This window comes from Hoplias malabaricus, chromosome 1 (genome assembly GCF_029633855.1).
Source record: "Hoplias malabaricus isolate fHopMal1 chromosome 1, fHopMal1.hap1, whole genome shotgun sequence".
NCBI classification, from domain to species: domain Eukaryota; kingdom Metazoa; phylum Chordata; class Actinopteri; order Characiformes; family Erythrinidae; genus Hoplias; species Hoplias malabaricus.
This window is the reverse complement of record NC_089800.1, coordinates 46,362,981-46,387,317: the sequence shown is the minus strand read 5'-3', so window position 1 is coordinate 46,387,317 and position 24,337 is coordinate 46,362,981. Positions and strand designations below refer to the sequence as shown.

Sequence of the window (24,337 nt, the reverse complement as noted above, 5' to 3'; positions counted from 1 at the left end):
ATTTCATTTGATCAGGGTGTCCTAACTTTTAAATACTACACAGGAGCGTATATGACTAGTAGTGGATGAAGAGGTACATGTTCAGTGCTGTGGATAAAATTGGCATACTTCCATAGTAAACCATGTGCCAACAATTGTACAACACTTTTATCAATGCATTCTTTAGTACAGTATGTTTAGTGTGAAGGTATGTGGTTTTGAACACAGCCAGTGAGACTCACTGAGGTATGAACAGAGGCAGTGTGGAGTGTGCAGTTATGCTTGTTCCTGGGCGGTGGGTCTCTGAATAGATGGAGGGGTTGTGATGTCACTCTTTCACTTTGCCAGTCAGCCAGCTCTCTGCACAGACACACACACACACGCACACACACAATGCAAGTAGAGACACAAGTGTGAAATAAACATTTTCCTCCTATGCTCACGTCTAAATAGCACTGAAGTACATGGTCATGTTAATAATGCAACAGTGAAGAGATGTGCTGTTGAATGAGTATGGCTATGAAAAAAGGCAGGTTAGAGGGTGACAAATAGAGCACGACAGAGAGTGAACATATGAGAGAGAGAAGCTGGACTCCATGTCAGCTTCCTTTTTTTTTTATTAGCTCAGACCCCCATTGCCCATGACCAATTATACAGGCAAATGTTTTCCCAAGGAAAGAGGACCCTCACTCCCATCCACATAAATCCCTACATGATGACTCCCCCATGACACTCATCATGTCCCTGTCTCAATACAAGTCAATCATAGTCACAAATCTGAAAAGTTCTTGATTATATATATATATAGTATATGTAAAATTAACACATATTTATATAATAAATTATAAAAATATGTGTTTGCATTATAATCGTTATGATCACAATGGTTATCCAAAATGGCTCTCAGAAAAAAAAAATCCCAAGTGTAAACTACAGAGAACCCAGATCAAGCAGTGAACCTATATTTTTCATAGTCACTTTCACTCAGTCAGTTTAATGAATAAAGAAAATGTATATTTACCTACGGCGAATTACATACTGGTATTGAAGAGCTACTAATCAACATAATTGTGTGAGATTTTGATGAAAATAGACATTGTTAAATATTTTTCTCCCGTTTATGTCTCTTTCTCTGGTCTTCGCAAGAGCACGTTTATGGATTAACGTCAGAAGAACATTAAAATATTTAAAGAATAAAATGAGAAACAAATTAACAGTAAAAGCAAGTAATGTAGTGGTGCCAGGAGAACATTCCGTTTCTAGAGCAAACAACATACGGACGGCAGGTTTTGTAAAGCGATTTCACACCAGCTTTACATTTATACACTCAAAGAGAGTGAACGTCCTTCGTTTAAACCCAAGCATTTCTCTTTAATTTAATCCCACCCGGCGGAGGAAACGAATATAAATGACGCTTAAAAAATGTAACAAAATATGTTAAGACACCCCTGGACAAATCTGGCTACCTCTTTTTCTGAAGCGGAAATTATGTCACATTTTCGCATGGGAACACGCTTAATTGTAACTAACTTCGGCTAGATTTACTGCAAGAATTAGGAAAATAATATGTGTATCATAACTTTGAAATAGTGTTGTTTGCATTTGACATGTTTTTTTCAAGTTTTTTAAAGTGTCTTTGTATTTATATGTGTAAAACTGCACATTTTCCATTAAAAATTTCAAGAAAAACGTGTCACATGTCCAGGACCACCACCTGAGTCAAGATTTTTATTTATTTATTGTATGTTTGTTTTTACGAAATCTACGAAGAATTCCATCTTCTTCTTCACTGACTGCCTTCCCTTCTTAACGCACACGTTACTGGTGAGAGTGGAGGATGAGAGGGAGCTGAGTGGAGGGAGTAAAAACCGAGGGCACTGGGAGCTCAGGCTTTAGAGAATCGCTCAGCTCCTGCTCCTAATTTCCACACCACGTGATGGGGGAGTGAGTGAACTTTAAATTCCCCTTTCAGAAAGGCAGCTCAATTCAGCCCCTATAAAAAAATCATCATCCCCTTTACAGAGACATGTTGTATAGTGGGCTTTGACTCTGAGTGTGAAAGGAGAGCAGAGCTGTAATAGAGAGTTGCAGGGCTCCTCACAGACAGAGGTAAGAGCCACTAGTTTTATTTCAATAACACGCGCTGTGATGGAGGACACTTGAGGGTGAGAGCTGCACGCGGTGGAGTGTGTAATGGATGGTGTTTGTGTGGTAAGTGGAAGGTGATTTCGCTTAGCTTAGGCTTTGTGTCTGTATTACAGAAGAACAGCGGCCTTGAGAGATAAAGGTATGAGATTATGCTACAGTTATCTACGTCAGAAAGCCGTGATTTCATAAATTATAATTACATTGACTGGGTTGAACAGGAACATAATATCTGAGAGCATCCGTGTGGTACACGATTTTCAGATCTAATTGTTTGCCTACTGTAAATGTATTGCTTCGAAAACGTGCGCCTATCTGTAGTCTGTGTGAGTGTGGCTCTCAGTCAGGCCCTGTTTGCTCTCTCTCTCTCTCTCTCTCTCTCTCTCTCTCACACACACATCGTCTGAATGTGTCACGCTTTTTCATACGTTCAATTCTTCATATTATATGTAGCATTGCTAAATATAAACAGCAGCCGTGAACCTCGAAAATAAACATATAAACGAATACTTCTGACGAATTATTGATATATAGACATTTATTGCAAATAAACACAGCTATAATATATTTACAGTTATAATAAATTCCCACAATACATCTGCTTACCCATCATCCTTAACAATAAAATAAACGATGCTAAGTAATTAGCAGGAAAATGATCCTGCTACAACGGCCATTTTAGGAATGGACTTCAAGTGATTACCAGGCAATACACTAGTCAACATACAGCGCAACATTTTATCTATAATTTTACATACTTGCTTTGTATTTTACAAATGCTGCGTATGTTAAGCAAAAAAGAAAAAAGAGCATATTTAATGTCGTAATAATAAAATTAACGAATTTCCTAAATTCTTCATCAAATTATTTATTTGAATGTTATATAATCTCTTCAATCGCACATTGCCGCATGTGGCATTTTTGTGTCAACCTTTTTACATTTACACTTTCAGATTCTGCTTCGTTACATTTATCCGTCATTTTACTCGTTATTAACGAAATAAATGTCTGCGATGTCCTCTTTAGTTCTACCAAAATTTTATCTCGTCGCGAATTAATAGATGATATTAAAATATAATACCTCCAAAGAGAGTTACATGGAAATAAATATTGTAAGGGTTTTGGGGAAACGATGAACCTGGCATGAAAAATGAAATAAAATATCCTCGCTCTATTGTAGAGGGCCTAAGCCTGTAACTGTTCATATGACCATGTCACCATCAGCCCCGAGCCTCCTTCAGGTGATTTACTGATCTTTCAGCCTCACGCTTCGAGCCATTTACTCCAAAACCGCAGCTGTATTTCACTGCAAATGTACGAGCGTTTACACCAAATCCTTAGCAACTCTCACATGAAAACACTCCAGCTATAGGAGACTTCTGCATGAGAGAGCAGGGACAACAGAATTCAGGACACTTCTGACGAATGGGCAGACTGTACCAGCCACAGACGTGCAGCCATGACTGACACGTGTCCATGACTCCTTCACCTGAGTGGCAACTCTTCTCATGACATGTCTGTTTTTCTTGACCTATTCGTTCATGAAGTGCATCATTCTGAAGACAGCTGAATATCTCTAAACCTCAATATCAAGCTAAAATGCGTTTATTAACTGGAAGCAGCATTGTATTATGTCCTGTTTCACCGCATTTAATTAGTCACCCTGGTGGCAGCCGATGAAGTTGGTAAAATTCATTCCAAAATGATGTATATTTCAACATTTTCATGTTGAGATTCCCTTTATTAAATAGTAGCATATTTTTGGAGGAATGGGGGAGGGGGGGCTCACCGGCGTCCATCAACAATTCTGGTGGAAACATGCCTGGAGATTTGAAGTGTTTTAAATAAAAACAAATTATTTAAATATAACGTGCTCATGAAAATAATATCAGATAAACAGCCAACCTCTGAAAGGTGGCACTCTTCAATGTTCTTGTTCCCACTCCCAACAACTTAAACCTTGGGGGGGGGGGGGGGGGGAAGGGAAAGTCTTGACCGTGGTCTTTCATTGCTCTACACTTTTCGACGCACGTTCATTGTCGGTGTGGAAATGGAGGGAAATTGCGCTGCTGTTGGGGACTCATGCTTTAGGAGAAGTGTTAGCATTGCTAGTAACGTCAGCCATGAGACAGAGGAGGGAGGGAGAGATGGAAGGAGGGAAGGGAGGGGGCGAAATAGCTGAACGCTTCTCCCTCGCCTTTTAACAAATCGTAGTCTTCGATATAGGCTCCATTTTTGTACATCCAAGAAAACATCACGAACGGAGACCCCCACCACGCCATTCACCTTCATACAGGGTTAGGCAGAGAGCGCGAGAGCCACACACACACACACACACACATAGAGAGAGAGAGAGAGAGAGAGAGATGCTGAGCATTAGCCTGGGAGCCGAGTAACGCTGGGATTTCCTGCCGCATCTCGCTGAGGACTCTCGGTCCTTTGCCTTTTTGGGAGGAGATGGAGGGACTGAGCCCATAGTAGGTTCTTCAGTCGAGGTAAATATTTCAATCGCGCGTGTGTGTATGTGTGTGAGAGATGCGTGTTATATCTCTGATCTCCATTCCTACATGAATTAAAAATATAAGCGAGCAAAGGGGAGATTTAACAGGGTTTAACAGGATAAGTCTGCGCGCGCACTGGTGTGAGTGTGTGTGTGTGTGTGTGTGTGAGAGATGGTCTTAATCTGATGTGTGTGTGCGTGAGTGATGGGTCAGAAACCTGTGTCTGAAGCCTGTCCGAGCTGGAGGCCTGTTCAACTGTACAGTGATTGACCTGTTGTCTGTGGCTTTAAAATGTATTTATATAATCGGATTTTTAACAATGTTTATTGTGAATCGCCGTTTGTAAAGACCTTTAAGCCTAATGTGAATATGTGAAGGAAAGACAGTAGTTAGTAAATGGTCTTTGGATTGGCCTAGTCCTGACATTGTTTATTAATATTTTATTAAGGACACCAATTCTGTTATTACACAGGTCATAAGGTCAAACAATCGCTGTGTTCTGAATAAGCTAACTTTTTGAATCCTTAACAAAGATGTTGCTATTTTGCTTACATTCTATCATTTGATTTTGATTTTAGTTTGTTGTCAAATATTTTATATTTTATCAATTTGCAAAAAAGTCTGCAGTTACAATGGGCATATTCTCTGCTCTTTATATATTTATAATTAAAAGACCATAAAGGACGTGACTGACATTAAGCCCTGTCTGTTGTGTAAAATATAATGCATGAATAGTGCAAGTTTAAGAGAAATTGTATTGATTGTTGTCTGTATTATTTTGGCGATATCAAAATCTTTCTTTTTAAATCAAAAGACATATCTTGTAAATATTATGAATAACAACAATATGTATAATAACAAAACATTTATTCCTATGATTTTACTCTAAATGAACTACACACACACAAAGACACAAAGCAACATATAATTGTATTCTTTTCTCAGGTCTTGACAACGGTAGGTCTGCAACTATTTGATTAAAATGGAATGATCTGTGACCTGCAGGAGATGGCTGTCCTGTTGATCGCTAATCAGTGTTACTTTGAAAACTCCTGTGTCTTATTTTGTTATTTCTTTTATGATTAGATACATCAGTATAGGAACCATGGGCCATCCATTGGTGACTATATCAATACTGAAAATGTATAAACTGCAGACAAGTGCCCCACTTGACATAACAGACAGCTAAATATATAGATAAATAAATAAAAGAAAATACAAACAATTTAGGACAGTAGTGCAGTGGTGCCAAAAACTCTGCATTCCAAGAACAGCAAACATATACTATCAATAATCAGTTTGAAATATTGGCCAAAGGATGAGTATGTTCCATTTTTCTTTTAAAGCTAATATCTGATATCGATATGATTGGTTTGATTGTGGAACCTGCAAAAATGAAATTTCAAATGCATAATAAATATGAATCATTTTCTGTACTAAATGTGTTGGGAATAAAACATCCTGGACCCAGTGCAAGGAAACACAAGGCCATCACTCTACATTGGCTAACTGATTAGAGTCAAACAGCAGCATGTGGTGCCCATGAAGTCGTATGAGTATAAACCAGTGGCTGCTGAAACTGAGGATCTGTTTACTCACACCATAGGGGAACTTTGATGTTTGCTCATGTGGGAGTCAGCGTCCTCCTGAGCAAAAAAGCACACCATATGGCACAAAAAAGCTACAGTACAAAATGGCAGAGCTGATGGAAATTTATGAGAGCTGTCTTAATAACATGCATCATACCTGTATATCTCGGCCAAAGCCGAGACCTGGGGGGAGAGCCGCCTGAAATTCTTCCACTGTTCCTGTCAAATACAAACACAGTTGAGTCCAGATTTCCAAGCTGAAAAGCCTGCTACTGACTGGGTGAAATCTACCAGCAAGCCACTGAAGATGAAAATAGTGTCCAATTTCCAATAATTTGATCACCTAAGAGAAAAAGGTGTATGGGAGTTTGGCCATCGGTGAGCTTTTTGCACTACAGGGAAGTGAAAATAGCTACCCAACCTCAGTGTGCAAAGAACAGTATCTGCCAAGAATAGTTTAGCGGATTATATGTCTGGAGTGACAGAGATATAAACACAGCTCTCGCTCACTGAGCTTAGTTAAACAGAGTAAGTGAAAGGCACAATTTGGACTGGAAAAGCCAACGGCTGACTTGCTGTAGCCTTACTGTGGCTGTCAGGCCTTATCTTTATTAGCCTTAGCAAATCTCTGCAAAAGTTTACATGGAATCCCGCTCCTCTCCTTTTATCTAAAGGGTGTGCACTCACACTGTTTACAGGTGTGAGATTAGAGAGAAAATGGGCAGGGGTCTTCACCATGCAAGCAGTTGGCTTCCCTCTAAGTGTGAAGAGGCACAGGCAGAGCAAAAAGCGACCCGCCGCAGTGCAGCATCCCGTACGCCGTACCTTCGTCTGAGCTGTTTGTGTGGGAACAGCAAGGGGTCGTGAGAGAGGGGCTCAGATGCTGACCTTCGTTAATGGAATCGGCAGTGTTTAGCCTTCTTACATAAAACCGTGCTGTAACACTGGAAGTATAAATATTTAATCAAGCGATATTTTAGAACAAACTGATCTTGTCCTTTTCCATGAAATTAAGTGGCTAGGTCACATTGGGAAGTATGGGCGGCTTTCTTCGAAAAATGTAAATGTTAATCGCTTCTTATATTTTGTGGCCTTTATGTTCTACAATGTAGAATGACATCATTACACTCCCAAGGACAAAAAGCACCAGACATCTGAGGAAATTTCATTAGCCATACATCATTAGCTCCCTTTTTAGCTCATCTATAAACAGTACCCTGATGCTTATGCTTTATTCTTGAAATAGATTTTGAAATTCATGAGTAGAAGACATATGGTCTTCTACAAAACACAAAAATCACATATGGAAGATCACCTGCTCAGTGTTTTTTTAATAAAAAAATTAGAATGTTTCATATTAGCTCACAGTGGCTATATGTAGCACCACTGTGAGATCATTCATTATTAATTGTAATGAACAAACATTAAACTCAAGTGGAGTAAAGGCAAATTAGTTGTGCTGTAGCTTAGATGATTAAATGTTAATTTAAATATCTAGTTTAAACTTTGCAAGGCTACCACATGTGAAAGCAATAATTATATTAATGCTTTACATTTACATCTAATTTTGCTACACGAAAATATTACAATAAATCTTTTAAAAAGTACATATACATAAATCAGTGCACACAATATATTTATATAAATTAGTACGAATGAATGAAAAATAAAGACGTGTCTATGTGATTAGCATTTCTACATTTCTAGATCTTGCGTTTACAATTAATTTTTTTAAATTAAATATTAATTAATAAAAGTCCTTTTGATAAGGAAAGGCACATAATTGAACAAGGGCATTAAATAATCATGAATAAAAATACATTAAAAAACACCTAAAGAAATGTAATAATATTGCACTCTAATATTAAATGGTAAATGTGCAAATAATATGAATAAAGAGTATTTTTAGTTTGCTCTCCGAAAGTGAAAGTGATAGATTTCCAGGAAGACAATGCTCTGATGCATTATAGTTTTTGTTGTTGTTTTTAAACATAATTTCTTGTGCCTGATAATTATCAGAAGATTATTTAATCCTTAATTTCTTACTGATAGGTCTGAACTTGAAATTCTCTTAGCTGTATTATTATCAGTTGCATAATAATTACTGTATTATTAAACTGAGTTATATAAGGACAGTCTAAAATGTTAGTCATTGTCTAATACATTTTAATATTTCTAACTGTATAACGAGCCTGAAGTTTTAGGAGTTGCTTATCTAATTATATACTCTGTTATTCTTTTTTGTTTTGTTTTTTCGTTTTTCATTTTCAGACATGCTCCAGGAGAAGGCCTCAGCTGTGGCTGATGAAGGCGTAACTGTGGCTCAGTCTGGTGGGCTTCCTGAGCTCACTGCTGACTCTTCACATCTGGTTCTGCCTGCAACTCCCAGCATCCCTCAAAACAATGAAGTAGATCAGGTAGCCAATCAGATGATGAGTGTTCCTCTGATGCTTTTTAAATGAGATGTGTACAGGGAACCTCCCTCTGTTATTATTTTGGTGAGAATGGGCAGTAAACAGAGACGCAATTTTTGCATATTTTAATTTGGGTTTTACATTTTGGATTTGAAAGCAAAAATGGTAAAATAACAGCAGTAACCACCAAAACAAACAGAATACATTTTTTGTTGTAGTCAAATTTACTTAAATACTACCTGAATATATAGAAGTTCTCTAATCTCCAATGCTATTTTTATTTTACTTTGTCTGTTCTCCTACAGAACATAGAGAACATCAAAGTGGTTCTTCATGAGCGAGAGTTGTGGAAGAAGTTCCATGAGGCGGGAACAGAGATGATCATCACTAAAGCAGGCAGGTGGGTGGATTTTTTCCTTAACCGTAAAGAGAAATATGTTGATAATATGTTTTCTTCCATTCTATTTCAGGACAAATTAAATATAAATAAACAATAATTAATCCTAAGTCATTTGAAAGTTCAACATAAAAAGGCGCCGCATACAGTGTTTATAAAGCTCGATTATACAAAGGTAAAGCAAGACCGAATTCCTGTGTCTATGAATGTTTAATTGGAAACACAAATGGCTGCCCTGTGTGTTAGATTTAATGCACCCCTGGATTAGGAGCAAGACCCTGGACATTAAGCAGAGAATGAGTCGATGCTTTCTGCCAGTTGTAGCCTGCCGTTTCTCAAGGTTTCTCTGTGGAAAATGCAAAAGGTCACCACAATTTTTCTTTAATGCTGTAACATTGTGAGGAATGGGTTTCCCCTTGTCCAGCTGATAAAGTGCTCGAAGAATCCTTAAACTCTTTGAAGAGCTAAGCACCGCTTTGTCTCTCTCTCTCACACACACACACATACACACACACACAGCTGCACGCAACAAGTCAGACTGTCTCAGGCAGCCTCCTCACAACAGATGGGCATGTTTCATTTATGCAGTTTAGCATATAATTGACCACTAGTCTCTGTTTAAGGTTTTCAGTAAGTCGGTATGTCTAACTGTGAACTAGGACAAGCTATACATTACGGCTTTATTTTATATATTTACTTTTTATCGTTTGAAGAACTTGGTGGCCAACAGTGCACCAAAATGTAAATCTCCACAGAAATCACAAGCTCACATCCATAGCGACTCTTATTACACAAAATGGAAGACAATTTCATGCAGCAGTTCTCCACATAGTGTTGTGTTACCCAGGGCGTCAAGCTGTGTCTGCACCGAATATTCCTTTGTTTTACTGGCTAGGAATAGCTGTTCCTGCACAATAATAATTGTAGCAACAAAATATGGAATATATAATCAAGGGTGATATTTCGCTTAGTCAAAACATAAATCCATACAGATTCAGTGCTTGTGAAAATGTAACCTTTTATTTAAAGAAAAACACAGAAGTGATTTTAAACAAATACGATGTCACTTTAACATAAATCAGCCATTTTTCTAAAATCACCATAATATTTGTAAAAAATGACATTTTTACCAGTCTTCAAATGAAAAGTTAGAATCACATTATGAGCCATTTTTGCATTTGTGATGAAAAAGTTTAAAACACATACAAATCATTTTGTCAGGATTGGGGCAAAGGGCTTTTATTTTACAACAAAATAATAAGGGAGAAAAGTAAATTTATTTTATGATTATTATTTATTTATAGTTTTTATAAGTGTTGAATTAGTTACAAGCAAAGTTCATGTAATTCATGCATTTATTTCACATTACCTTTAGCAGTAATATTTCAGGCTTTGATGTCTGTGCAGTGAAAGTGGGTCATGGAGAAAGTTGTATGTCAGTCAGAGAGAGTGCAGCCTGCACCCTTAGGCTTAGGTTGGGCATTGTGTAGAGCTGAACTCTGGAAGAACTCTTCAGAGTCATGGTGAGTGGCTTGTTATTGTGTGAGCAGTGAGTAGTGAGCGTGTTCGAGGCCTTGCTACAGTGTGTTGAGAGTGAGAGCAGCCGGCCGGTGCGAGCAGTCTCTTTGTACACAGTCCGTCAGCAAGCGCGCCGCTGCCCATGATGAGGGGAGAGCAGCACCCTGCCTCAGAGCTGTCTCCCAGGCCCCTGCGGACCCCCAGAGACCACCCCCACTCCATCATTCCAATCCTTTTGATCTCAGAGCTGCTGCCGCTCCTTACAGACAGGATGGAACATTGGCAAGGCGGGCGTGCAGGATAGAGAGACAGAGACAGACAGAGAGTGTGAAAGAGAGAGAGAGAGCTCTAAGAGAAACAGCTGGCATTCAGCATACACTGACACACTCCTCATTCTTCATCATCCCACACACACACACACTCCTCACACTCACTTAAACATACACATATACCGATGTACACCGCCACCCAGAAATATTCACGTAAAGGTAATGTTATGCATATTCAACCAAAATAATTTTTAACCGTATGCTGATATATAATTTTTTATGTATTATTTAAACTATGTATGTGTAAGGTCAGCCCGAGCTGTCTGAAGCCAGCAAGTCTTGTGAAGGAGCAGTAGCAATATTCTATCCCAGTGTATTAGTGCAGTTATGCAACATTAATCCATGATTTCATACACCACCAGTGCAGCGTCAGAGGGGCTGAGCCACTCATAGGCCCTATTAGACATGCCACGTGATCTGCTGTGCTAGCACTGTGTCCAACTGGAGTCAAAATGTGAAGAGGATTTAGTAATATTTGAATGTCTTCAGTGTCAATGTGCTCTATATTCAATGTTTTTTCAGTTTGAATCTTATAGTTTGCTATTAGCATGACATGATATAATGTGGCAGTCACTGAGGGGAAAATCCTTTACGTGTAGCTGATAGATTTGCTCATAAAGTTAATACAAAAAAGAGTGTCTATTAAATTGCCATTGAATATAAAATGTTTAATTCAGCAATATATGTTCCATACACATAAATATATATAAATAACTGTTAAAAATGGTCAAATATATTGTAAAAAGACACTGAACCGGATTTATTAAACTCAAATCCATAAATAAATACTCTGAAACAATAACTTTATCAAATATCGATAATGTATTGAATTGAATGAATATATATTTATTTTATATTATCAATCAAGTCATATTTACAGTGTACTTATTTGTTTAATTTTACTTATACCTAATTATAGTGAGTGCAGTATACATTATTCTCAGTTACATTTTAAATATTAACACATTACATTCATTGTAATGATTCATTTCTTTATGAGTTTGTTTAATTTTTATGTTTATGTTATGTCTGTGCATGTGCACTTCTTTGTGATTGGCCACACTTCTGACTGCTGGGATTTATCATTTTTTCATATGGGCTTTGGATACTGTATCTATATCTGTGGACTACTTGGGGAGTGAACCTTGAGGTGGTCGTCCTTAGACTATGGCCTCCTGCGGAGCTTTGTTTTTTTTTTGGTGTTCTGCAGCTTAAAGCACCTCTCTGAGAGAACCACACCCAGCGTGATATCTGTGATTGGATTTCAGACCTGTGTCAGACACAGAGCTTTACCTTGTCCAATCCCAGTTCTCCCGCTGGGTATTAGAACTAATGTTATCTTGGCTGCCCTTCACATGCCACTCTTCAGCCATGGGCCTTTGAAGCTTTACTCCTCCAAACGCAGCTGAGTGCTCCAGTGTAGGGCTTGCGTTTTTGCCGACATTTATTTAGAATATGGAGACAGTTATAAATGTATGACTGCTGGTTGAACTTGTTGTCAAAGGAAGCCCCAGATAAAGTGATGCTCTATGGTGGAACTTTTGGAGGCCAGTGACGAGCTAGCTATATAAACTGCTGTCCATTCTGAGCCACCATTAAAAAGCACTTAGGGTTTATATGGGCACTAGATTCTTTTGCATCTTACTTTGACACAGATGGGATGAAAAAGAGAGCCTTTTTCCCTTTAGGACGAGGTCATGAAAGGTAGTTCCATTGATGTGTTTTATGACCTTGTCTACTATATTAGCATATTCTGTCTGTTATACTGGCTGTACTTGTATATGCACAAAAATGTTGTTCCCATATTTCATAGAACTGCTCTTTTAAAACCAGCCAAAACAGTACATTACAAATACAATACAGATTTTGATTCCATATTTGGAAGTGCATAGTATTTTCAGCTAAACAGGGCTTATGCTCTGTTTATCACAGGATTTTGCTGGCATACCAGCACACTGTAGGGTACTGCTGGGCTTAAACCTGACCTCGTGCGTTTCTCACACGACTAATCTGTCCCTAAAAACAGGTTGAGTTGTTATCTGTTTGCTAATCTTATGCTCATCCTTCTAGAACAAACACTTCCTTTGATGCGCTTACACGTACAGCTCAGTTGGAAACATTTGGCGGAACCTACGACAGTCTTATCCAGTGCTCAGCTGTTGCTGAAACACCTCGACCTAAGACTGATCTTCATTAGGTTGTTTGGAAGGAAAATCTGTTCGAAAGAAGCTTAATAGGCAAGACCTTGAGATAAACCCGTTTAACAAAAGCGATTAAAATCAAATGACATCAGCAAATGTGAAACTGCATTAACACCTACACTACAGTGCACATGTTCAGTGACATGTGTAAAAAATTCTGGTGATCATGTTGGGACAAGAAACCATGCATACATATTATATGTATAATATAAAAAAGTGTCCTAAATGTTTCATTACTATGGGTGGTTTAAGAAAAACTAATTGGCAACAATTGTAGCAATTGAGGTTTTTTACACTGTCTGTTGTGTGGAGCTGTCTTCTCACAGTAGGAGTACTGACATATACACATGTTTTAGATATAAAGAAATGTGGAGTTTGATTTTTCCTGTCTCCAGTTTGAAGTATTTATTTTTTGTTTATGGAGGTATACCACTGTACTTGGAGTCCCATATTTTTTAACTCCTCTTTTCCTTGAGTTAAAATGATGTATATAAAGGATGATCTCTGATATTTGCACAGTACAATATACAGTCTATATTTATTTACAAATGTTGAGTAACAGTATGTTATTTTCAAAGAGCTCAAAAATTAATTAATGTTTAAATAATAATCATTTATCTGTCATTTGTCTGGTTAATATTTTTTAATTCTGTGAAAGGTTGAATTTGTTGTAAGATTTGTTGAGGAAAAAAACAAAAAACAAATCCGGTTTTTAACATATTGCTGCACCACACAGCACAAATACACAGAATGCATAGGTTTGTCAGTTGTATTAATTGAAGCATGATTACCATGTGATATGATTCTTTATAGAATGTATTGCAACATTGTATTATATCAATATTGGCAATCCAACCATCCAACAAAAGGTTAAACATATCATTATTTATTATTTTTGTCAGGGCCTTAGCACCCTTTATGTCTTTTAAGGGTTTATGAATGATATATAGGGGGAAATTATGAGCTGCTGTTTTTTTTGTTGTTTTGTTTTTTGTCTCTAGACGGATGTTTCCAAGCTACAAGGTAAAAGTCACTGGGATGAATCCAAAAACCAAGTACATCCTGTTGATTGATATAGTTCCCGCTGATGACCATCGTTACAAGTTTTGTGATAATAAGTGGTAAGTCAAGCTTTTGTTGCTATGCTATAAGAGGTCACATGCCACTGTCATTATTTCAATCAAACAAATAAACAGCAATGTCCACCGCTGTCTTATGGTTTGTGTTTGTATGGCAGTTTTACAGATTTACTGTGGGGTTTTGCTGGAAACGAATTTGCAGTAAATCTAATGGCGTGACTAAATGAGTTCTGACTGCAGCTTGTCCCTATAGGCACCTTATTTCACAAGCTAGCTTGCATGGTGCAAGGAACTAAATTAGCATATTTTATGCTGAACCATCTTAAGATGTTCCCAGTCTCATTCATGTTTGTCTTGTTTGCTTTGAAGAAGCCATGCATAATTCTCCTCTGCCGTCACATCCATAATCTCTGCATGAGCACATCAGTCTACACATTTTCCTTTAGCTTGAGGCTTCGTCATAAAAATCTTTTTTTTAACAAGCCTGGATTCTGTCACATCCAGTGTGCACATTGTCAGTGCGTTTGTTTCTGTCACATTCAGAGCATGCACCTTATTAAATTAGTATATTTGAATCTGTTTATGTGTCAATATTGTAGCTTCTTACTATAGGCCCCCTAGTGGTCAGCCTGCCAGCTGTATTTAAATCAACAGGCAAATATGTATTTTCTTGGTGAATATTTGTGGAAAGAGAAGTCCTGGCAAGTGAAATAAACCAGAGCTTCATCAGAGCTCTTTGAGTGCTCAGTTTATTCAGTCACTGTAAAAATGATACACAAGAATTTTTATCATGTTGAAAGAAGCTGTGTTTTTTTCCTGAGTGAGCGTGAGTGCTTATTAATAGCAGAGTTTGGAGCAGTCAGAGCTGTAAAAGTGGTCGATGTGTTCATTATATTACTGGTTATGTGCTGTGTGCTTTGTTCTTCAAAATGACAGTTTCTGACCACAACAAAATAAACATCTAGGAATCTCCGGCTTTGTTTACTCAGGCCACTTTGGTAAGGGGTTTAAGTCTAAGATCAAATTAGGTTCAGTCTAGGTTCATCTGGAATGAAAATTTCATTAAAAGGCATTGATAAGTGTAAACTTCTACCGCTAAACCATGTAATGCAAGCTGTGGCTGCAGAGCATTATTAGCACACAGTTAATTATTGCAAGTTACTGGCAGGCGACCTGTCAAAACCAATGGGCTAAAAACAGATGGGTGATGCATGTTGTCCTCTGTGTGACCCTGTGCCTCTGGCACTGCCACATCAGCCTATAAAATGTAGCAGCGATTGTCCCTATGAATGTGTAAAGCTAGCTTCATCTAGTACACTTCAAAACAAAAACAGCTTTGCCATGAAAGTCTCAGTAAAATGCACATTTCTTCAAGAAACCCAACCTTGTATGACCACATTTTTTTTAGAATCTTTGGAATGGGCTGGGATTTCAGCTTTTGCCAATGCTGGTTCTGGATTTCCTCAGCAACACTTTGGAGGCACATAATTAGCAGTGATGTTACAGTCAAAGCAGTCACACTGAGTCTTAAAGAAATTTCATATAATGCCATGGACCTAAGCACTAATGCTTCATATCATGAATGCACAGATGTTCTACATATAAATGCATCTATTCAACCTGCAAGAGTTGCATGACATTGTAAAAAAAGCCTTTATTATCCCATAAAAAGTCATCCTTGCAAAACTTTAAACATAAAAGCACACTTCCTATGGCTGTATAAGTGTAGCTAGTGATATGCTGTTGTTCTAAATTGCTGATTATTTTTCTATAGGATGGTGGCTGGAAAAGCAGAACCAGCCATGCCTGGACGTCTGTATGTCCACCCTGACTCTCCTGCCACAGGAGCTCACTGGATGAGGCAGTTGGTGTCTTTTCAGAAGCTGAAACTAACAAACAACCACCTGGATCCGTTTGGCCATGTAAGTTATGATAAAAGTGTTTTCTGTGAACATTAAAGGTGATTACATAGGTTTTGAAAAGAGAGACTGGTTAACATGGTGCATTACCTATTATACATTTTTACTTTAATTTGGACCTGAAGCAGTTACAGAGATGAATGAGTAGTCAATGCAGTATAATTCTAGGTCTGTCACATGTATGAATTATTCTGCTAGCCTGATTGTAAATATTTAATATGGTCACAGTTATTAATGTTTTTCATAGTTCATTATTATATTGTATGGCAACAAGTAGAATATGAAATTGATACATTTTCATTTGTTGACTTTAAACACATTGAAATAAGAAAAAACATATGGGGCAAGATTTGAGTCTTATTAAAACAGTAATATTTCTGTGCAGTGTAACGTAGAGACGTTTGATTGTACTTTAATAGCTGCATAAGACTAAAGTCAAAACATATTTTAATATGTATTAAAATATGTTAATTAAATATTTATATTTGTCTGCAAGTAATTCATGATTGTGAGAGCTATTATGTAGTAAAACTATATGTACATTGCACATGCATATGCATTAATGTATAAGTCATGAGCACTTCGTTTCAACATTCTTCTTGCCCCCCATCTCTAGTGTTATTACTAAGTTGTACAATATCATTATTCTAATTTTGTTTCCAAATATTATGAGGATACAAAGGCAGGAAGAGTTCCCGTAGAATTCTGATATAACATGCTTGGGAAGAACTTGGGAAAATCTTGAAGTAATAATTGTTTTAAAAATATTTTAATAATAGAATGAAAACCACAGGCGAAGGACAACAAACTAACTGCTGCAAACTGGACAGTCGTTTTATTCTGTCCAGTTTAATCATGTATGTAAACTGATAAAATGGCTCTTTTCTGAATACAATCTGTGGTCTGCCCTCCAGAGATGTGTGGCAACTTCACATGTCTTTTCCATCAGCTGGGCATTCGGTGATCAACAGCTTTAGAGTTCTATATTTGGATGAGCCTGTTGTGAGCTTAATTAAATATAAAAATTAAGTCAGTGTGGTCTTTTAGATCTTGTCTAATCAACACAACAGATGGAAACTGACTAATTGTGACTAAAACAGAAGAGAATATTAGATGTTGGCCATAACACACAGCTTCTATTTTAAGATACAAAATGCCAAAAAAGGAGTTTTTTAGACGAGCCTTTTTTTTTCTCTCTCTCTATATATGTTTATTTAACATGTGTATGCAAAGGTATATGTTAGGCAACCTGGTCAAATTGCAGGTTTTGTTGATTTTCAAAGTCATGCAACTAAGTATATGCACTATGTATGTATGTACTAGAACACAACTAGTTTAATTTAACATAGTGGGAAATATAGAACAGCCTGTGCAAATGTTAAAACACATTTTTATTTATTTTATTTTATACTTTTCCAACATGTTAACCCTAGCAAACAAATGGTAATTGTGCAGTAGGAATTTGATTGACCAGGGATATCCAAAATTTAGATTCTATGCCAGTTAAATGATTTTTTCTAGAATTGTATGACCACTGAAGAGACTTTCATTTTAAAAGTGTTGGACTGTGCTTGTTAGCAGCAGAACAGTGCTGCACAAGTGCCCTGCCTGTAAACTTCACATACATGGGGTCATCTTCACCGAGGCTAGGAACAAGGGGAGAGTAAAGCAGAGGTGAGGAGTCTGACCATGGCAGCGCTGCCCAGAGGGACCTTGGGATAGCCTGTCCGAAGCCATCGCGTCAGAGGCGAGCTCATTAGGTTCATAACCTGTCGGATCCGCACAGGGTCGGCCTGTCAGGATTAGTCGAGCACTGGGAAGTGATAAGGGCGAGTAATGAGGCCAGTGAGAGGCTGCTAAGCTCCACTGACGCCCACACCAGCAGGGATACTACAGCTAACTCTGAGCTTCTCACACTGAGCCCCTGCTACTGCAGACAGAGCAGTGCACAATACACCCTCAAAAGAGGCCACACCGAACAATCACACAAGGCCCTGAGCAATCACAGCTAGCTTTTACTGTCACATGACCAAAATCAGGTGAGGTCTCAAACCCAACTAGGTTTCACTACATCAACACACACACACACACATATATATATGTATATATATATATAATTAGTGTCTGTGAAATGCCTTACAGGTTGCTTAAATGTAACTCTACCCTTCTTCTTTGCCTTCATTCTATACACACATAAACATGCAATTAACCACAGACCCTGCCTACACTTAGCCCTCCACCATTTGCCAACAGCTCGAAAGCCCCACCCCACAAGTTGATGTGATTGGTGCCTTACGTTTATGATGTAAGTGATCCTGGCTGTCTGCATTTGCTCCTCTGAGACTGTCTTTGGAACACTGCACATTCAAAGTGGAAAAACTCGACCGTGACATTGGCTGCTTAATTTTGTTCTTGATACGTGTTGATACTGGTGTATAAACATCACCACACAGGCATGTTAACAGAATTAGTCTTCACTGGAGGGGGGTCTTTAATGCAGCAGTTTTTGAATGGTCTAAGACTTTATTTATCCTATTCAAAATGTTTAAAATATCTGTTTTATAGCAGCTTCTGAATAATTGTTTGTAATTCCACAGATTGTAAAAATTTGAGAAGTGTTCTAAATTTCAGTCTGTAAAAGTAAATTGAATATAGAGATTAATTGATTATTTGAGATGAACCAATTGATCAGAATATCCTTTGAGCACATAATAAACTTGGGTGTGTTCTAAGCAACATATAGTTCTAGGACTGTGGTAATCAGTATTACACGACTTATTGTCTGTAAAGAAGCACATAAAAATAGTGACAGGGATCAGATAACTGTGACTGCTGGGCAGAAGACAGCAGATACCTACACCGTATGATATTTACATAACCTTTGTGGACATATTGGAAAGTTCCATTGCAGTGATGTTTAGACCCACATGCTACAGTATCCACACCTCAAAAGACAGATCGGTTTTAGGCTCCCTATTGGTCACAAAACACTGATCAATTCATTTGAATAGTGCAGTAGCTGCTTCACAGATATAGCTCATATCACATGGTTTAATCCAAAGACACCAGTTGTCCAGCCAAAGGTCACTCTGCATTGACCACTGAAGCAATTAAAATATTCAGTTGGGCTGTAGCTACTGTCTGGATTTACAGGGGTCAATGGGTGAGTGGTGGTCCAGACTGAAGCTTGACCTGAGGTTGCCCTCTATGCACTACAGTTCCTAACTCTCTGAGGTGAGGGGTGGAGGAGAACAGAGCCATTCTCGGCTGGTAGGATGAAGGAGACTGCATGGTGAAAGGAAAGGTCTTGACAGTCATTGGCCCTGACAGGGCTGCGCTGGGGATGACCCTGACCTAACGCTCCGCTGAGCACCCAACAAACGACCCCTCTGAGCAGACTGGTGCCAGTGTGTCCTACCATCGCTCACACACAAACACACACGCGAGGGTCTAATTGGATTACTTGCAATGCAACACAGGGCAAAACAAGCCAGACATATTTATTAGTAGGGATTCACTGATACAGAAATTGTGGGCTGATGCCAATGTGATATATTTTTTACATACATAACTATGGATACATACATGTTTACAAACCAAATTAGACATTTGGGCAATGTCTACAGATGTTTACAAAAGCTTGGACAAATGGCATATCTTGTTGATGTTGTAGGTGAAAACAGTAACACAAACTACAAGAAACTAAAGAAAATATATTTTCTGCAAATTTAGTGGACATATTGGAACATATCAAACATAAAATGGACTACATTTTTGCACTGGCCAGCAAACACTATATTTTCATCAAAAGGGATAAACTATTAAAAAAATTACTTCAGTGCTTATGCCCAAGCATTTGTGTAATAACCTACTTCCTAGTAAGTTATTTGTGGGTTACCTAAGCCAGAAGACATGAAGAAATGGAAGAAAGAGCCCTTTTCTGAGTATGCTCCGCTTCTGCTGTAATGAGGGGATTCAAAATTATTAGTGTACTCATCTGAATGTCTCCAGTCAGTGCTGGACCTACTTTTACATACATGCTAATGTTGGTTAAATTGTATAAAATAAACACAATGATGGAGAAAGAAGAAAACAAGCAAATACAGTTAAAACAAGTGCTCTTACTTACTTCTCACTGCTGTCTGCTTATACTTTGGTGAGCCGTGGTTCGTTATCGCACTGAAAATGTCCATTCTAAACAAGACTGTTTGGACTGGTTGACAATGGTGCTGGGGTGCTTGATCCTTGTGGTATTTTTAGTAAAGTGACTCAGATGTTTAACACTCCAGGGGAGATGCGTTAAGTTGGAAAAAAAATTGTATGTTTCACTTTTAATATGTGTTCCTTGTAGAGAATCTACTTATTCTCACTTAACAAAACAAGTAATCTGGTTAAACTTTGCCCACATACACACACACACACACATATTCAGGATAAAGAGTTGTCTGGTGTATGTAAAATAATAGATTTTGTATATCACGACACCTGTAATAAATAGCTTCACCCTTGTACAGGAACACCTGTATTTAAAGCTATTAATATATTGTCACAAACCTACTGCCCACTGAATTTGAATAAAATAGGTGTTAATGACAGATTTCCTGGTCTGCGTTTAGTTCTGTTGATTAATCTCATTCCACAGAAGGAATGTTTTCTCCTCTCTTCTCATTACGAGGCATATGTCGGACATTTTCATGTTTTTCTCTTCCCAGATCATACTGAACTCAATGCACAAATACCAGCCCAGGCTGCACATCGTAAAAGCAGATGAGAACAACGCCTTTGGCTCCAAGAACACTGCTTACTGCACCCATGTGTTTCACGAAACCACATTTATCTCTGTGACATCCTACCAGAACCATAAGGTAAAACAAGGTCACACACTTAGCTCAGCCACATGCAGAATCGCATATTTTACAGATGAGAGCAGTAGGCCATGAAATGTAATTGGTAGAGTGCACCTTAAGTTAAGCATGATATAACATTAGCCTTTTCCCTTTGTAGATAACGCAGTTAAAGATTGAGAACAATCCATTTGCCAAAGGTTTCCGTGGTAGCGATGAAGGAGATCTGCGTGTGTCCAGACTCCAAGGGTATGTAGAGGAAAAGCTGGGCCAGTTTAAATTGATCAAGTATTTGCTTTTAAACAGCACTCTATAGATTCGTCCTTTTAATTAATTACAGTTAAAATGGTGATTAGGTACACGTTCATTTTTCTCCATCAGGTACTCCACAGTAATTGTTTTAGTAAATCTCAAAAAAAATATATAGAATTTTCTTCAGTATTTCCTGTATATGAAATGAAGGGAGGTTTTTTGCACAGTACTCTGCACAATGATATACTATCAGTATGTTATCTCCCTCCAGGAAAGAATACCCAGTGATCTCCAAGAATATGGTACGGCAGCGGCTCATCTCATCACACCCTCATCTGTCCGGAAAATTGAGCACAGGGGTCCTGAGTGGACACCCACAGGTCCACTCTCACTATCAGTATGAAAGTGGGGTCCCCCTGCCCAGTTCCGAACCCCAGGAGCCCCTGTCCGCCCAGTTTGCTTCAAGCCGTGAATCCAGTCTGCTTTACCATTGCTTCAAGCACAGAGGTACAGGAGATTAAAAGTTGATGCATAGTTGGGGTGGGCAACAAAGCAAAAGATTTATCGTATTTAATTTTTTCTGAGATTTGATGATTTGGAACAGGCTTAATGCACTAATAGTGCCATATTTTTTCACAATATCTGAAACTATGAACTCTAGTTAATTTTTCACATAATGTGCTCTTATACATGCATCTCCCCTGGGTCCCCCAGTTTCGCATAGCTGTCCAGTAGTATGACCACACAGCTACATCACATTGTTTGTTTAGTGCTGTGGAACTAATAATGAAACCCGTGGTACACTATATGGCCAAAGGTTTGAGGACATATGCCCCTCCAACATTTCTTGTGAAATTAAGAACCAGATTCAAATGAATTTTCGCCCAAATTTGGCACATGTGCAGTTCTCTTATGGCTCATGTTTACAGTCAGTTATTGCATTGACTCGGGGTGAGTGTGCCTGCCTCATCTCAGACACAGGTCCACCTTATATGAGCCTGATGTCAAGCGTGTTGTGGAAATAATCTAGGCCAAATCAACATTTGGCCCATTGTCTGGCCCACACAACACTTGCAGGTACCACTGACTCTTATTTGCTCAAATGAGACACTACCTATTAAGGAGTATTTTAAGATACAAAATGCCAACAGCTTCTAATATTTCACAAAAGATTTTGAGAATTAAAATGTATAGTGTATGCTAAGAAAATGTATGTTGCATATATATATCATTCATGTCCCAAATGTCTCTCATGTTCCTGCAGATAATGCCAGGCATTTGGAGATAGGGTGTAAACGACCCTACCTTGATACAACATCCTCAGCTGTTCCAGAGGAGCACTACTTCCGCTCACCTCCATCATACGAGCCTCCGTTACTGTCCCACACGTACTGTGGTGAAGCACTGAGCTCTAGAGAGGCCTGCATGTATGGGGGCATGGATGGGGAGGCAGGGGCAGGAGGGGGAGTCAGTTCTGAGGAACTGCCCCCACCTTCGCTAAACTGCAACATGTGGACTTCAGTGCAACCGTACCCTCGCTATGGCATGCAGACTGTGGAGCCTATGCCTTACCAGCCCTTCACTGCCCACTTCACCAGCACAGCCACTGCTGCCTCTGTGGTGCCTCACCATTCTTCACCTATGCAACGGCCTCAGCCAGGACCTCCAGTTCCAGACCTTGTGTCCTTCACAGCACAGCGGGCTTTACCCCCAGCAACTTCTTCCTCCTCGTCCTCTTCCTCCTCCCCTTCTGGTCCCAGCCCCCGAGATAGAGCAGCCCACCCTCCTGTATACCACAGAAAGCCCGGGTCACCTCTTAGACCTCACAGGGATTTCTCAGCCTACCCCGCCCAAAGCCCCACGCCATCCAGAGAATCTGTCTACCAGTACCAGATGGGCCTCAGCAGCATAGGCACCCACTGGAGTGACAGTTAAAAAGAGATTCATAATGAAGCATTGTTTAGCATGATGTTTGTCTTAGAGTCACATTGTCTCTAAGATCAAACATCAATGAGATTATTTGCCAACGTTTTACTGGAGTGCATTTTTAATAAGGCTATGTGACACCTACGCAAACTCTTCATGTCAGCTGACAAAACTACATAAATATTTCTGAATTCACATTCCATTAAGTATCATTTGTTTTAAAGTTGTATTTACACATTTGATGTTAACATACAGCAGTGTGTCTTGACACTTTCTGGGAGAAACAACAGACACTGTAGCTCAGCATTTGTCAGAATGACATAACCCTACAATATGACATAATTGCCAGACCACCTAGCTGGCCAGCCAAAAGAGGCTTTACCCATTTGAGCCTGATTGACTGAGCGAGTAAGAAAAGTGTCTGGATGGAGGGTCGATGGGGTGGAGCATATCAAGATAACTTGTGGAGCAGGCATAGTGAGTTTTATTATCTCTCTGACCACTTATGCTGTATTTGGACATCAAATCCTGGAAGTATTGACAGACCCCCCCCACAACACAGATAGAAAATTGTGGGTGGGGAGGCACTGGAAGGCAAATGAAGTGGGGAAGATTTCCTGATTAGTTTCAGTGTTATTTGCAACACATATTAACATCATATCCACTAATCTGGTGGTTACTTAACACTGGACAAGCATTTAACTGCAACATGTTTCATGTTGAGTTAATAATCCTACAACATTAGCTGTTGTTAAATTACTTTAACAGTCACCCTGCAGTTTCACAGCTCCACAAGGCTCTACAGCACTTTTATGTGGCAGTGTCATTTAATTTTTTTGTTGTTCTTGTTTTTGATTTTTTTTTTTTTTTTTTTGAAAACAAATGAAAATTATGTTTTCAAATAATTCATTTTAATAATATTTAGAACTGAATGTTGAGACACAGCTGTGTGGAAAACTGATGCCTCTTTGGATGCTGATGATGAGAATACTGAGCACAAATTTAAGCACAAATCATGGAAGATGTCTTCCTGTGTAAAAATATTAACAAAATGTGTTTGACATCATAAAACAAAACATGCCATGACAGATTACTTTTCAAATTATTATAGATTTTCTCCCTGTATGTTTAAATCTGTTTTCAGATTTCAGCCTTTTTGTTTATGCACCTTTGTCATTTAACATGATTAGCTTATCTTGGTGTCTTGCTGCCTTATGAACACTGTTCTACATAAATGTTTTGCC

At 38.5% G+C, this 24,337-nt stretch overlaps 1 protein-coding gene across 1 annotated transcript; it reads left to right on the top strand.

Annotated features, from left to right (window-relative positions):
• Positions 1 to 2,014: 2,014 nt before the first annotated feature.
• Positions 2,015 to 23,868, top strand: tbx4 (T-box transcription factor 4). The gene is made up of 9 exons (XM_066681283.1): positions 2,015 to 2,088; positions 8,486 to 8,631; positions 8,934 to 9,028; positions 14,075 to 14,194; positions 15,927 to 16,074; positions 20,784 to 20,936; positions 21,076 to 21,164; positions 21,439 to 21,674; positions 22,432 to 23,868. The coding sequence occupies exons 2-9, from the start codon at positions 8,488 to 8,490 to the stop codon at positions 23,100 to 23,102; spliced, it is 1,656 nt and encodes a 551-aa protein (XP_066537380.1). The 5' UTR covers positions 2,015 to 2,088; positions 8,486 to 8,487; the 3' UTR covers positions 23,103 to 23,868.
• The last annotated feature ends 469 nt before the right edge of the window (positions 23,869 to 24,337 follow it).